Below are 14,730 nucleotides of genomic sequence, written 5' to 3' on the forward strand. Positions count from 1 at the left end.
AAGTGCTTAGGCACTACGACACCAGAGCTCCATAAGGTTGCATAGGTTTCAAAATTTTATTCAGATTCAGGCCTGATAAAGGAAACCAAATGCACTGAGAAGGCGATTCTGACTCACAGTGACCCTATAGGGCAGAGTAGAACTGTTCCACAGGGTTTCCAAAGCTGTAAATCTTTATGGAAGCAGACTGACACATCTTTCTCCTACAGAGTGGCTGGTTGGTTTAAACCACGGACCTTCTGGTTAGCAGCTGAGCTCTTAACCACTGTGCTACCAGAGCTCCTTTGAGGTCTGGCGGAGGGGAAAAAAGTCATTTCTCTCAAAACAACCTTTTCTCTCTAAGGCTTAAGGAATTCAAGTGAACTGATTAACTTTGAGTATCAATCAACATAACAATTTCATTCTGGAGGTGTGAAACCAAAGATAGATAAATAATACCAGTTACCTTATTTATACTTACAATAACATATGCATTTTTATCCCCCTAATCCCTCTTCAGGGAGCTCTGGTAGCATAGTGCCTAAGGCACTTGACTGCTAACCAGAAGGCTGGCAGTTCAAACCCACCAGCCACTCCTCGGAAGGAAGATGGGGCAATCTACTTCCGTAGTGATACCACCACGGAAACCCAAGGAGGGGTTGCTATGAGTTGGGTCCGACTCGATGGAAAATAACAACAGCAACAACAGATGGGAAGCATAATTAGATAACAAAGAGGGTACATACGGTGATATTCTCAATATTCACTTTGTTCCTTACAAAAGAAAATTTCTGATAATTCTCAGCTCAGATCTATAGTTAACTGTAGTTATTTCTGCTAAGTGAGAGATTTTGTATTATGTTATAAGTCGGTTCAACCAACTATAGGTTGGCTGACAACTAATTGCATGTATCTAGTGAATGTGAGGATGCACCAGCCCCACACTAAGTATTGTAGATCAATAGACAGAAAGTCTTCCGTAACTACACAGACAGACACATATGGCGACATTCACTGAAGCATTGTTCGTAATTTGCAAAAAATGTAAGCCACCTACATTCCCATCAGTAGGAGGATGGATACATCATGATCTATTCATTTAATGGAATACTGTACAAATGCTATAATGAGTGAACTGGAACCACAAGTATCAACATGGGCACATCTAAAAACAATGCAGACAGAAAAAAGAGCAGATGGTACTACAATGAGGTATCATTTACAGAAAGTTGAAAAACATGCAGAAACACAAGGTGTTATTGATGTATATATATATGTACAGGAATACAAGTGTAAAAACATGCATAAAAATCATAAACACCAAATTCAAGAACAGTCAGTCATCTCTCAGGAAGGAGAGGAGGAGGGCAGGAGGGACGGGGTGAGAGAGAGAGATGGGAACTGGGAGAAGTAACCAGAGGGCTCCAACCGTGTTTGTGATGTTCACTTATCTTAAGAACATTAAGCAATAATTACAAATGATAAGAATAGACTAAGCTAGAGAGGTGGGCTTTGATATTTTATTAAATTATTTAAACATCTAGATGCCAGCTTCATGGTATCAGAGACTTTGTTTTGTTGACTGAAGCATTCTTGGAACCTAGAACAGTGCCTGGCACATAGTTGGTCCTATATAAATTATTGCTTGTGCGAATGAATGATTTACTCTACAATTCTGTATGTTTGAAAAAGAAATCTTTTAAAATAAATATTACTAACATGCTATTGAAATAAAAAATGCTCTGAAAAATATTGTGCTTTCCCCCATCCTAGGCACTCATGTAACCTTCAAACGAAGTGATAGAGAAAGAAAGAAGCTTTGTGGGAAGTTCAATGTTTAGAGAAGCTTCCAAAACAAAAATATATATTAAAGATTTGGGGGAAGGGGAACTGGGATGGAGCAACAATTCCTAAAGTTATGAAATGATGCTCCCTGGACTTGTTTTAAGGGGAAACAGAAGACTGGTCCAAATCAACAGCTCAGTCAGCTTGACTGCATTTATTTCCAACCAGACCCGAGTACATGTGGTATCCATGCCCAAAGACATGGAAGAAATCCACAAAGCTCATCCGTTACGCCCTCTAGCCCAACGTCTTCCAGACCCACGAGCAGGCAAGGTCTGTTCCAACCCCACCACACAGCACAGCAAAGCACAGCACTGTGCATCCTTGTTGCAGGTCCTCCAATACTCACAGGCAGTGCCCCGGTACAGAAAAGGCAGGAAGAAATAAACATGGAGAAGGACCATTTTCTGGTCTTTTCCATTTAACCGATCAAAAACCAGCCAACCACAGCAGCATGCACGTGGGTCAAGCATGCAGGAAGACCAAGACGAACACGTTGAAAAGTACCTCGGAAGTCACCTTGCAAGACAGTAACTTAGAAGTGTACTGGCAGAGAGGGAAAAGATCAGGGTTAGTACACGGCAGAGATACACTCACGGAACACCCCCAGCTGGGAACCAGCACCATGCCGGGGGTGGATGGGGAAGAGGGAAACATCAGAGATCACCACATACCCACATCAGGACTTGCTTCATCTGATAGTAATTTATTTAATAGCCTGTATCTTATGCAGCAAATAGATACCCTATTATCCATTAATAAAAATATCAGATAAGCATACTTTGTTAATTCAAATTCATTGCTTCCATTCTCTGTGCTTTGAATTAACAAGATTCCCCACCACCACCACCCACATAAACCAGCCACCCACCAGCAATGTCCCTGCCGGCCAGTGTGGACTTGTCAGAATCCAAATCTATAGCCAAATTGGCTTTTCTCTCCCTGTAGGTTTCTCTGAACCCCAAAATGGTCCTGTAGCCTGTTGTCCCATTAAAAGAGGACCCTAACCATGGAGAGAAGTCAGTCCAAATGCAGGGTTTATGGAGGTGAATTCTCTGAGGCTGACGTAAGGGCCCACTGCAGGGAGAGCATGCTACCTCATACAACACAACCTTGGGGGCCTGGGTAAGTTACCAAGATTGGAATGATCTTTTGATGAGAAGTGCCTGAAGGAGTCTAAAAATCTTCTGCAAAATTAAACCCAGGGGCACAAAAGTGGTCCTGCTATTGGAACTGAGATAGAAGGACAAACTCCGGGCAGCCCCCTCCAGAATTGTGATAATGACCTTGCATTTATACTGTGTAAGACATCTAAGGCCTTTATTGGGAATCATAGGCTGGTTAGGTAGGATCACACATCTGTGATCACTCCTTGTAGGTGTGCATTTAAAAATTACTATTCCATAATGATCAGGCTGATGGCTGGAAGCTCTCTTCTCCTTTGCACCTTCCCTAGAAGGACACAGGAGAAAAACCCGCTAGGCGTGAGTATGGGGGCTGAATGCCCAGGAGGCTGTGGTCTGGACTCAGGCGAGCATTACTTCACACAGGAGCAAATTCACCAACACGTTCAGGAGCATCATGGAGCCAATGGCCCACTGGCTTCTGAGATTCAGGTCAGGTTGTGAGACACCTGGCCAGAAAAAATACTGTTTGCCTAAATACCCTTCCTTTGCAAAGCACGGACAGTCCTTTAGGAAAGTCCATTCAGATTGCAAGACTGATCAAGGTGGTATCAGACTCAGGTAAGGGAACTTTCCACATAAGGTAACATTTCCAAGTAAGAAAACGGGTGCCACTTGCCAAGCTGCGTACCTGGGCTGGGTCCACCCACATGGGGTGCCTTTTCCTAATGTGCACACAGGACCTGTAGAGGCTAGTGAGTAGTGCTGGGTAAGAGGAGGGGTAGGGATAGCAGCCCTCCAAAGCCAGAAATTAGCTGAGGCATCCTTCAGGGAGCAAGGCCTGATCACACCACACCCAGCTGGGCTGACGAGCCCAAGTGGACCGAGACTGAGGCCACTGAAGGGGGCTCCTTGCATGAGTTCTAGGCTGTTGACAGGTAGGGCTATTTGGGAACAACTTTTTTGAAAGAAGGGGTTTTTCCCGTTCCTTGTCATTGACCTTTTGCAGCAACTACAAAATGACTGGAACACCCACAGATGACTTAATGTTGCTGCTACAATGAGTCCTGAGAAGTTACTCTGAGAGACAGCTCATGCTTTAATCTGCCATTCTCTGAGCCCTCAAATAGGAGCTCTGGTGGTGTAGTGCCTACGGCATTTAACTGCAGACCAGAAGATTGGTGGTTCAAACCCCACCAGCCACTCTGTGGAAGGAAGACTGGGCACCTCAGAAACCCAAAGGGGGTTGCTATGAGTCAGAATCGACTTGATGGCAGTGAGTTTGAAGCCCTCAAATAACCACCTCATTTCCATCAGGAGAGAGTGACAGCTCAGGAACCTGAGAGAGGCCATCAAAAGGCACACAGTGTTGCCCACGCCACTTCCTAGCAAGGAAGTGAGTCAGAGGGCTTCCCTGCCTGCCCTGCTTTAACCTGTATCAAGTGGGAAAAATGCAAACCAGCAGGCCCCTGAGCTGGTGGCCAGGACTCCAGACACCACGGATCCTCTGCTGGGAGGTAGGTGTGGACACTTAACCTATTTTGATGACAAAAATAGGTTTCTCAGTTAATGTTGGTAAATTGCAGGGGTGGCTTCATTTGGCTTTTCTATCCTTTCCGTCCTTCCGCTTTTCCGTCGAATCAGTATCACTGTGTCTACCTCTGTAGGTACCGAACCAAAAACCCAAACCCACTGCCATAGAGTCAATTCCTACTCATGACAACCCTCTAGGACAGAGGAGAACTGCCCGATATTTTCAAGGCTGTAAATCTTTACAGAAGCAGACTGCCTCATCTTTCTCCAGTTCATGGCTGGTGGGTTTGAACTGCAACCTTTTTGTTAGCAGCTGAATGCTTTAACCACTGCACCATCAGAGATCCATATAGATAGATTCCAGTTATCATCCTCTTTCATTTTTAAGTCTGCCTTTTCCTTAGGAAGGCACAGTAAATAAGAGTCCGTTTCATTCAGTTTATGAAGAACTAGGTCCTTTAGGGCCCTGACCTGTGAGGTGCTCTGCTCTCAGCTGGGGCTTACAGTCTCCAGAAGGCAGTGGCTTACGGGCAGGAACACTGGTGGGAGGGTGGTCAGGATGGGGCATCATGGGTGACACTGGGCCCTGAGTGGCCATATTCGGCTCCTAGAGGGCAGGGGACTAAGAAGCCACCTTTCAGCTGAGAACAGTGTTTGTGAAAAGAACCAGGAGAACAGAACTGCAGTTTCTAGGCAGGGAGGATGCCTGGTTATACTCACAACTGTCAAGCTGCCCGTCAACCCCGTTATTATCCTTCTGGTATAAAAAACAATTAAAGAAAAATGGAGGCGGGGGGACCCAGACAGAAAAAAATGAGAATTTGTTCATTCCTAGAGTTAAACTTCCACATTTTCTTCAAGCGATTGACACAGATGACAAAAGGAAAGTCTGTGAATCTGAACAGGAGGCTCTGAGGTGAAGGCTGGCTGATGACCACGTGCTTGCTTTAGGAGCAATCCGAGCATGTATTCTGGGATCTGGATTATAGTATGATAACCAAACTTGGCTTCCTTGTAGTATCAGTAGCAGCGCAAAACACTTGGCCTTGAATCCAAGATCTGGGGACATTGGCAGCTGAAGTCAGGTGGTTTTCTTCCTTACCTAAAATATGCATTTACTGAAGAAAACCAGAGACAAGAGGCTGTCACTTCACCTGCGTAAATGAAGGGCCATCAGGGAATTAGAAAGCTAACTCCAGTAACTTCATTAACGGGACCCCGGTTGGCATTTGTTGGTGGCTGCAGAAGGAGGCTTCCAGCCCTCAACCTGCATGAAATGGGAGACAGCTGACTCTTCCCGTGTACAGCATTTGTCTCTGACGTCTGCACGCCAAGACACAAGGCACGTACACGAGACACGGAGGCAGTGCTCAGAAACACCTGACTGGATCACGTGCAAACTGATTCCCTTTGCTCTTGCCCACCAGAAAGTAAGAAGTCCCCTCGGCTAACTTCTATCAAAACTGCCATGAGGGAGAAAAGAAACAGGAAGCTTCTAGCACTAAGCTTCAAAATGGCCATTAACAAAAACCCAAAACTCACTGCCGTGGAGTCGGATCTGACTCACAGCCACCCCTCCTTGGGTTTTCCAGGCGGTATCACTACGGAAGTAGATTGCCCAACCTTCCTTCCGAGGAGTGGCTGGTGGGTTTGAACTGCCAGCCTTCTGGTTAGCACTCAAATGCCTTAGGCACTATGCCACCAGAGCTTCCCAAAAACGGCTATAGGCTCTACAAAATTCCTAGTGGAAAACTCCATATTTTTAGGGGAACTGCAAAGAAGGGCCGACTAAAGTGGCTTAAAACCAAGAAAAAACAAACAACCTGTTGCTGTCAAGCCAATTCCAACTCATAGTGACCTTGTAGGACAGAGTAAAAACTACCCTAGAGGGTTTCCAAGGTTGTAATCTTTACAGAAACAGACTGCCACATCTTTCTCCCACAGAGTAGCTGGTGGGTTCGAACCACTGACATTGTGACTAGCAGTCGAGTGCTTAACCACTGTGCCATGGGACTCTTGTAAAGTGGCTCAGAGAAAAGAAAAAGTACAACTGGTTCTGGGTAGGAGTGGCTGGCACCCTCACACTGAAGCCAGCAACAGAAACATCCCCAACAGCCTCCGAGGGCCAGGCCCATCACACTGCTGCAATGCAGGAGGGTCCGTGCCTAGGGACAGCCCAGAAACCCTCCAGCCTAATAGGGTAGCCAAGTCAGTGTCTCACGTGGTTCAAGTATTAACAGATGGGAAAGATTTTCTCTACTAATACATGCTTTGAAAGCAAGTTTCTGTAGCTTCTCTCCACCCAGAAATCCTTTAACTTAGTCAACCAGGACATGAAACGCTGTGTGAGAGTGGAATTCCTACGGTGGGCCCTGCAGCATTCAAGTTGAAGGTGATTAGATAATTTATCATCCAAACTGGGACACTTGAGAGTGAAAGAAAAGGAATGCTATTAATAATTACAGTGGGAAAACAGGCATGGACCAGGACTCTCCCAGGTCAACTGGGTAGAATCCTCAACCAACTCAAGCTATTAGTACCCGAAGTGTAATTGGGAAGAGGGGGTGATTGCCTAAGGGTATGCTCTGTACACGATCAATATTTTTGGGAAATGAGGCAAAAACCCAAACCCCAAGCCCCTAAGAGGCGGGTGCCAGCAGGCTCTTGGAGGTTGACATGCAACACTGGGGCTGACCCCCAGCCCCACATGGAGACTACAGAAAAACAGCTCACAAGACTCTTGCTGGAGAAACCACAGAGCACACAGCTTCCTTCACAAACATCTCATGTGATGTTCTTGGGGCTGAGATAGGAGGGTGGCTGTGTGGTTTCAACTGCCATTTAAAATGGTTCTTTCCTACCAAACCATATACATAGGCTTGGTTATAGCCCAAAACACCCTTGGTTTTCAAGCACCGTGAACATTTATAGGGGTTGCTGATACCATAGGCCTTGAAGGAATAGCATCTTCAGAGTTCCCCTAGAGAAGGATAATCTTAAGAGACCACAGAGCCCAGCTCCCTGTTTCCTGGGGAGGATTTCCTTCTTCCCCATGTTGCCCTTTGCACATCGTCTTTCTACACAACAAACAGTTCATGCATTAGTCTTACCAACAGGCTGAAACTACACATGGTAGTCAAAGAGTGTGTTTCATACATGATCAACATTTTTTGGAAATGAGGCAAAAACCCAAACCCCACTCCAGGCATGTTAAACCACACATTCAAACATTGGTTTTGGAACCGTGATGCTGGCCAGACAACCTCTTAGAGATTCACCCTGGACTGGGACCCCATACACCATGCTGATGTCTGTCCGCTCTTGGAGAAGCGAAAGGGGAAGAGAAACACTTACACTACTATCATCCATTCTCTCGCGCCTTTTAGATTTGTGTGTCTCATAGTCTTCCATGAGGGTCTGCATCAGATTCTTGGGCCGCTGAGATCCGGCAGCCTCTTCGGGGGCTAAGTCAGGGTGCAAGCTGGGACCTTCAGTTGTGGGGGATGGAGGAGGTCTGACTTTTTCTATTTTCCCTGAAACAACACGAAGAGAACACCCTTTCTAAGCTGGTCTGCTCATGACTGCTTTCAGGAAGAAAAGAAAACTGGCAAAAAGCAAGCTCTGACCTAGAGTGGTACCAGAATGAGGTTAAGTAAGGGTTATTTTAACACAAGAATCAAAGCACTTCAGGATAATGTCACAAACCCATCCAACAGAGAGTCAAGGAAACCAGTTCTCCAAAGTAAATGAGATCAATGAGGTTTGTCAGGTTTTCTGCAAGTATCTGTCAGACAGACAAGCAGACACTGGGAATGACTGTTTCGAGGCATGTATTCTATCACAGATGCAGAAACAGATCAGTAGAGGTGGTAGCAACTTCCAGCTTTAGAGACCCACCTCTCACAGGCGAGGAGGCCTGAGGCTCTGCAAAGCAAGGCTGTCCCCAGGTCACCGGGAGTCAGAGATGGCATCCAAGTCTCCTGGTTTTATCACCAGGTTCTTTCCTCTGTATCAGAGGTAACCAATTGTCACTTGCCCTGCCCAGGTTTTTGTATAGACAGGACAGTGTCGTCAAACCTTACAATTAGAAATAGGCTTATTCTCCCCCAGACCACCCTAGTCTTACATCATTAATTTACCTTACCTGTCAGGGTCCTGAAAGTATTGGGGTTTGAGACTCCCAGACTGTCACGAATGAATGCCAATGAAGGCAGCTTGTAGCAGAAGGTGTGTACTGGGCTTGGAAATGGTGAGATGTTAGCTCTTGAAATGCCCTCTAAGAATTCTCAGCATGAGGAGAGCAGGCTACTAATGAATTAAACAGTGTCATAGTGCCTAAGACATCTGACTGCTAACCAGAAGGCTGGTGGTTCAAACCCACTAGCTACTCCTCGGAAAGAAGACCGGGCAATCTACTTCTGTAGAGATACTGCCTCGGAAACCCAAGCAAGGAAGGGTTGCTATGAGTCGAATCAACTCAATGGCTGGTGAGTTTGGGTTTGTTGGTTTGGTCTAGTGACTGGTGGGGGCAATGGTGGTTCAGCAGGGGATGCCTTGCCTTCCATGTGGGAGACCTGGGTTCGATTCCCAGCTAATACACCCATCTGGTGGTAGAGGCTTGAATGTGGCTATGACGCTGAACAGATTTCAGCACAGCTTCCAGAAAGAGACAAACTAGGAAATGACCTGGTGGTCTACTTTCTAAATAAATAAATCATTGAAAACTCTGTGGATCACAATTGCTGCTGATCACAGGGCAGGCGCAGGACCAGGAAGCACCCTGTGGTGCATGTGGTTGCCTTGAGTTGAGGGCTGACTCGAAGGAAAGCTAACAACCATACAGTGACTCTCACCCAAAACCAAACCCACTGCCGTTGAATCAATTCTGACTTGCAGCGACCCTATAGGAGAGAGTAGAACTATCTCATAGGATTTCTAAGGCTGCAAATCTTTATGGAAGCAGATGGCCTCATCTTTCTCCTGTGGAGCAGTTGGTGGGTTTGAACCATCGACCTACAGGTTAGCAGCTAAGCACTTTAACCACTGTGCAACAGGGCTCTTTATAGTGAGATACTTTCACTAGAACCATCCACATTCCTCTCTCAGGAAACGTCTGGCCCTGGCTTCTGGCCCATTAAAACAAACAAACAAACAAACAAACAAACTCACTGCCTTGGGGTCAATTCGACTCATAGTGACCCCTCCTTGGGTTTCTGAGGCGGTATCTCTACAGAAGAAGATTGCTCAGTCTTCCTTCCAAGGAGTGGCTGGTGGGTATGAACCGCCAGCCTTCTGGTTAGCAGTCAAATGTGTTAGGCACTATGCCACCAGAGCTCCCTCTAGCCCATTAAGGGCTGGGTTTTATTGTAACAGAGCTCCAAATACAATTTTAAGTATCTCCCAGTACAAAACTCATACCTTTTCCAACTATGTTCTTCACGGGTGACATAACTGAAAAACCAAACTCACTGCCTTCCAGTCGATTCTGACTCACAGTGACCCCACCTCGGTTTCTGAGGTGATATCACTACAGAAGCAGATTGCCCAATCTTCCTTCCGAGGAGTGGCTGATGGGTGTGAACCGCCAGCCTTCTGGTTAGCAGTCAAATGCCTTAGGCACTACACCACCAGAACTCCTAGGGGTCTATAAACAAAGAATGTGAAGAAAACACACAAAATGCATGGTGCCATTCAAGTCTAAAATCTGATAACCACCAAGTTAAAGAGCCATTTGACTGATGCCGAACTTCTCACTTGGCCGCTGGCTGGTGTAGGTGGAATCACAAGGGAACGTGGGGCCACAGTTTCTGAGTGGGCTGCTGTTGCCCTGTGCTGGGCACAGGGTCCTGATGGAGCTGGACAAGCCTAGGGGTCAGACACCCAGGTTCTCATTCCTGCCCTTCTATCTACCAGCTTGCAGTTGCCTGCAGACAACCATTTTGGGTTCCCACTTTAATCTTGAACAGACCGCTTAACGCTTGAGTTCTCCGAGCTCCAACTTGTCTAGCTGTAAAACGATCATTTTGGAAGAAGCGTCTTTAAGGTCCCTTGTAACTCAAGCTTTTTGCTATGCTTATCAAATACACTGGATGACACGACCCTTATCGATTTAAGAAAAAAAAGGGCAGATATCCGTCAAATTTGGGGATCACGTGGGAAGTGATTTTTAACATACAGAAGAGCACATCCATCTGCACCACCTCAATTATAACAATAACAATAATTTAGTAAAACCCACTGCTTTGATCTGAATTACCCCATTTTATATATATATATATATATATATATATATATAAAAGTCTTTTGATTTTAACAGTAAGATAAATGTTTCAAAATCCCTGGATTCACCAGAAGTGGTTACGGAAATTAGAGAATGCTATAACCTCCCTTGTCTACCCATCACCCAGATTAAACATTTACGTTTGGTGCCTGCCTGCCAGCCCGATTCTCTTATACAAAGCCAGGCTTCAGTCCTTTCACCCCTGCATGCTCAGTACGTTATCTCTAAAAGTTCCCACTGCCTTTATAAAGGGAGGCTTGAGAAACACCGCTGCATATGGTGAGTTCTGCGTCACTCCGCTGGGGTTTCAATCTACTACCTAGCAGCCAAATAGCTTGGGGCAAGTTACCTACTGTTTCTGTACCTCAAGCTCCTCATCTGTAAACTGGGTCTGATAATAGTGGTACAGCTGTTATAAGAACTAAGTTAATATTTAAAAGAACAACATAAAATGAATCTAAACCAAACCCACAGCCATCGAGTTGATTCCAAATCATAGCAACTCTATAGAACAGAGCAGAACTGCCCATAGGGTTTCTGACGCTGTAAACATTTACGGAAGCAGATGGCCTCATCATCCCCAGAACAGCTGGTGGTTGGAATCACCAACTTTTTGGTTAGTTTTAACCAGTGTGCCACCCGAGCTCCCTGCAATGAATTTAGCTATTATTTATTTTGGAATCTCAAAGAATAATTTGACAAGTGAGAATTAACAATTCCATGGGTATTCTGCATAAAACTGTACAATTCTGCTGCACAAACCAAACCAAATTCACCGCCATTGAGTCAACTGCTACTCATAGCGACCCCCACTGGGTTTCCCAGGTGGTAAATCTTTACAGAAGTAGATTGCCCCATCTTCCTTCCACAGAGTGGCTGGTGGGTTTGAACTGCCAACCTTCCGCTTAGCAGTCAAATGCCTTAGGCACTATGCCACCAGAGCCAAGTTACATAAGCTAGTGACATCTGAAGTTGGTTCTGGAACCCAAATCCAGCATGCATTATGGCTGTTACTGGATGGGATATGTACTGAAAAGAGAAGTGGTCACTCACTAAACATTAAGCTACTTCCTGCTTATTTTTTACCATTCTATCCATCCCCGGAACAAGTTTTACTGACTATAGCCGCTAGAGGGCGAACAGGTAACAGGGAAGAAAGATTGACACAGCAAGTCTGGAGTAGCTTCTTCCAAAGAGAAGGGGCCTGAGAACAGCCTCTGAGGGAACAGAAGCTCCTGGTAACAAGGTCCACATCAGAGCTCCAGAAGGGCTGTTACAGGCCCCCAGATGAAAGATGGCACCCCATCCTTGAGCTTCTGGCCTTCAGTTTGGCCAAGCATCAGGGAAAGTCAGTTAGTCTGGGCTTCTCTGCTCAGCCCTTGATGCTACCTCTGACCATCCTTCCCCCAGAAGGGTTCAAACTTTGCAGAATTCTGCATCTTAGGAAAATTAAACAGATGACCAAAAAGCTGGCGAAGGACTTGTACCCCACTTGGCATCTTTCATAGAGGTTCAGTTTGCAGCCAAGTCTGCTAGCTGTCTCCCCACCCCAAATCTGTGAAAAAAGACTTCTAATGCTTTTTCCTTGACAGTGCACCTGCAAAGGTCACCACTGTTTGGTCCCCAGAGATCATTACAGGTAGTCCTCAGATTACAAACAAGTTCCATCACCAAGACTGCACATAAGTTGAATTTGTGCTTAAGTCAGAACAGTTAAGAATTGTTCATATCTGATGTTAGTCAAATGTTTATCTTATTATCTAGTGTACCTTTCTATGCATTAAAAAAAAAAAAAGCATTTAAAGAAACATTTCCAGATATACATGCACTAAACCATCATAATAACACAGTAATAATAATGTTTTGATGCTCACCACAAAGTAGGGTCTGCTTGTTATTATGAACCATTGTATGGACCTTACATTTTTAATATAACAAGCTTGACAAAGGAGTTGGTTCATAACTACAGGTTGTATGTAAGTCAGATATTCATAACCTGTACATATAGACAATGGAAAGGGCCTATGCCACAGGCCTGGGTAGTATGCACATCCTACTCTTGGGACAAACTTTTTGCTGCATTACAGGGTAGTGGTAATTACAAGGTTAAACCCTTCAAGTTCCTTGGTCTGGTCCATTAGACTCACCAAAGGGAAGGTAATCTTTGATGTTCACTTCCTGTTGCTCTGGTGTACACTTCACTCAGCATTTTCCTCATACTCCTAGGCCCCATCCTTCTTGCTCTCTCATATTTATTTATTCATCTGGCTGGAGAACAACTCAATAGCTGATGACAGCTGAAAGCAGCCCCCATCGAAAATCATTTTCAGCCCATTTTCTTCCCTCAACACTCTACAGAACAGCCCACTTGAAGGACCCTAGTCACTGCTGCGGGAAACAACACAGATAGAAAGTACCATCCAGATTCGGGACAGAGCTGTGCTGATCTTGGCTAAAGGCCAGTGACTGACATTAGTAGACCAGGGCCCAGGTGCAACATGAGCTTTAAAACCGATGGAAGGAGCCAAGAGAAGTGGAATCCTGAACAGAGGGTAGGAAACAGCTCCAAGTTTGTTTCTTAAACATGATTTTGTTCAAACTATTCCATCTAGTCGAATTTTAGGCTGAAGGTTTTGAAGACCCTTGAGAGTAAGTAGCTTTGCTTGGCTGGCATGATTATGAAGTTCTGTTTCCAAAATGTGTCCTAAAGACAGGTTTGAAAATGGTAACTGATGGTGCAAACAAAAAGCCATTGGTCAAATAAGCTTGGGAAACACTGGATCAGAGGAAGTTATTTTTAAAAAAAGAAAGAAAGAAAGAAAGAGTTCCGTACCAGAGGACTTCTCTAACCTTTTAGAGCAGATTGTGAATCTCTAATGCAGGAACAGTCGGACAGCATTGCCCACATTTATGTAAAGTATTAATATCTTTTTTTAAAAAACAAAAGACAAAACATTGCATCACGTTGTACGTGAAAGTTTATACAGCAAATGACTTTCCCATTCAACAATTCGTACACAGATTGTTCTGTGGCACTGGCTGCTGTCCCCACCATGTGTCAACACTCTCCCCATGTCCACCCTACCTGCCTCATTTCCATCCTTCCAGTTTCCCTGCTGGCCCCCCCACTTGCCTTTTCATCTTTGCTTTGGGGCAAAGATTCCTTCCCACAGGTGTTATTGTTTATTATAGGCCAATCTAGTATTTGGCTGAAAGAGGACCTCCAGGAGTGGCTTCGGTTCCAGGTTAAAAGGATGTGGTAGGGTGAGCGATAATCTTGGGGGTTCCTCCAGACTCTATCAGTCCAGTAAGTCTGATCGTTTTTATGACTTGAGTTTTGTTCTATATTTTTCTCCCATTTTAACTGGAACCTTCTATTGTGTCCCTGGTCAGAGCAGTTAGTGGTGGTAGTTGGGCAGCACCTAGTACTTCTGGTCTCAGGTCAGAGGAGGCTGTGGTTTGTGTAGGCCATTAGTCCTTTGGACCAATTGCTTCCTTGAGTCTTTGGTTTCCTTCATTCTCCTTTGCTCCAGATAGGAAGAGACCAATAGATGTATGTTAGATGGCCACTAGCAAGCTTGAAAGACCCAGATGCTACTCACCAAACTAGGAGAACATTATCGTCATGAACTAAGTTACACCAGTTGACCTCGTTGTTCCACGAGACAATGGTGCTAAGTCTTCAGAGCCAGTAACTGAGTCCCATGAGGTATTTGGATCTAAGAAGTTTTAGTAACTGTGTCCCCTATGTGCTGTATTATGTATATAATGTATATACAGCACATACAAATAAGTATGTACAAATACCCACAATTATACCTATATATAGGGGCTCTGGTAGCGCAGTGCCTAAGGCACTTGACTGCTAACCAGAAGGCTGACGGTTCAAACCCACCAGCCACTCCTCGGAAGGAAGATGGGGCAATCTACTTCCATAGTGATACTGCCTCAGAAACCCAAGGAGGGGTC

At 45.1% G+C, this 14,730-nt stretch overlaps 1 protein-coding gene across 1 annotated transcript in view; it reads right to left on the bottom strand.

Moving 5' to 3' along the window:
• PALM2AKAP2 (PALM2 and AKAP2 fusion) overlaps positions 1-14,730 on the bottom strand; it is a 312,433-nt gene that overhangs the window by 3,861 nt on the left and 293,842 nt on the right. The window contains exons 8-9 of the mRNA XM_042780386.1: positions 7,836-8,014; positions 2,332-2,370 (exon numbers count right to left, since the gene is read on the bottom strand). Of these exons, the coding sequence (XP_042636320.1) occupies positions 2,332-2,370; positions 7,836-8,014 (218 nt within the window). The remainder of the gene's footprint in view (positions 1-2,331; positions 2,371-7,835; positions 8,015-14,730) is intronic.

Source organism: Orycteropus afer, unplaced genomic scaffold (assembly GCF_000298275.1).
Source record: "Orycteropus afer afer isolate SDZICR_OR568_19922 unplaced genomic scaffold, OryAfe1.0 scaffold00037, whole genome shotgun sequence".
Lineage (NCBI taxonomy): Eukaryota > Metazoa > Chordata > Mammalia > Tubulidentata > Orycteropodidae > Orycteropus > Orycteropus afer.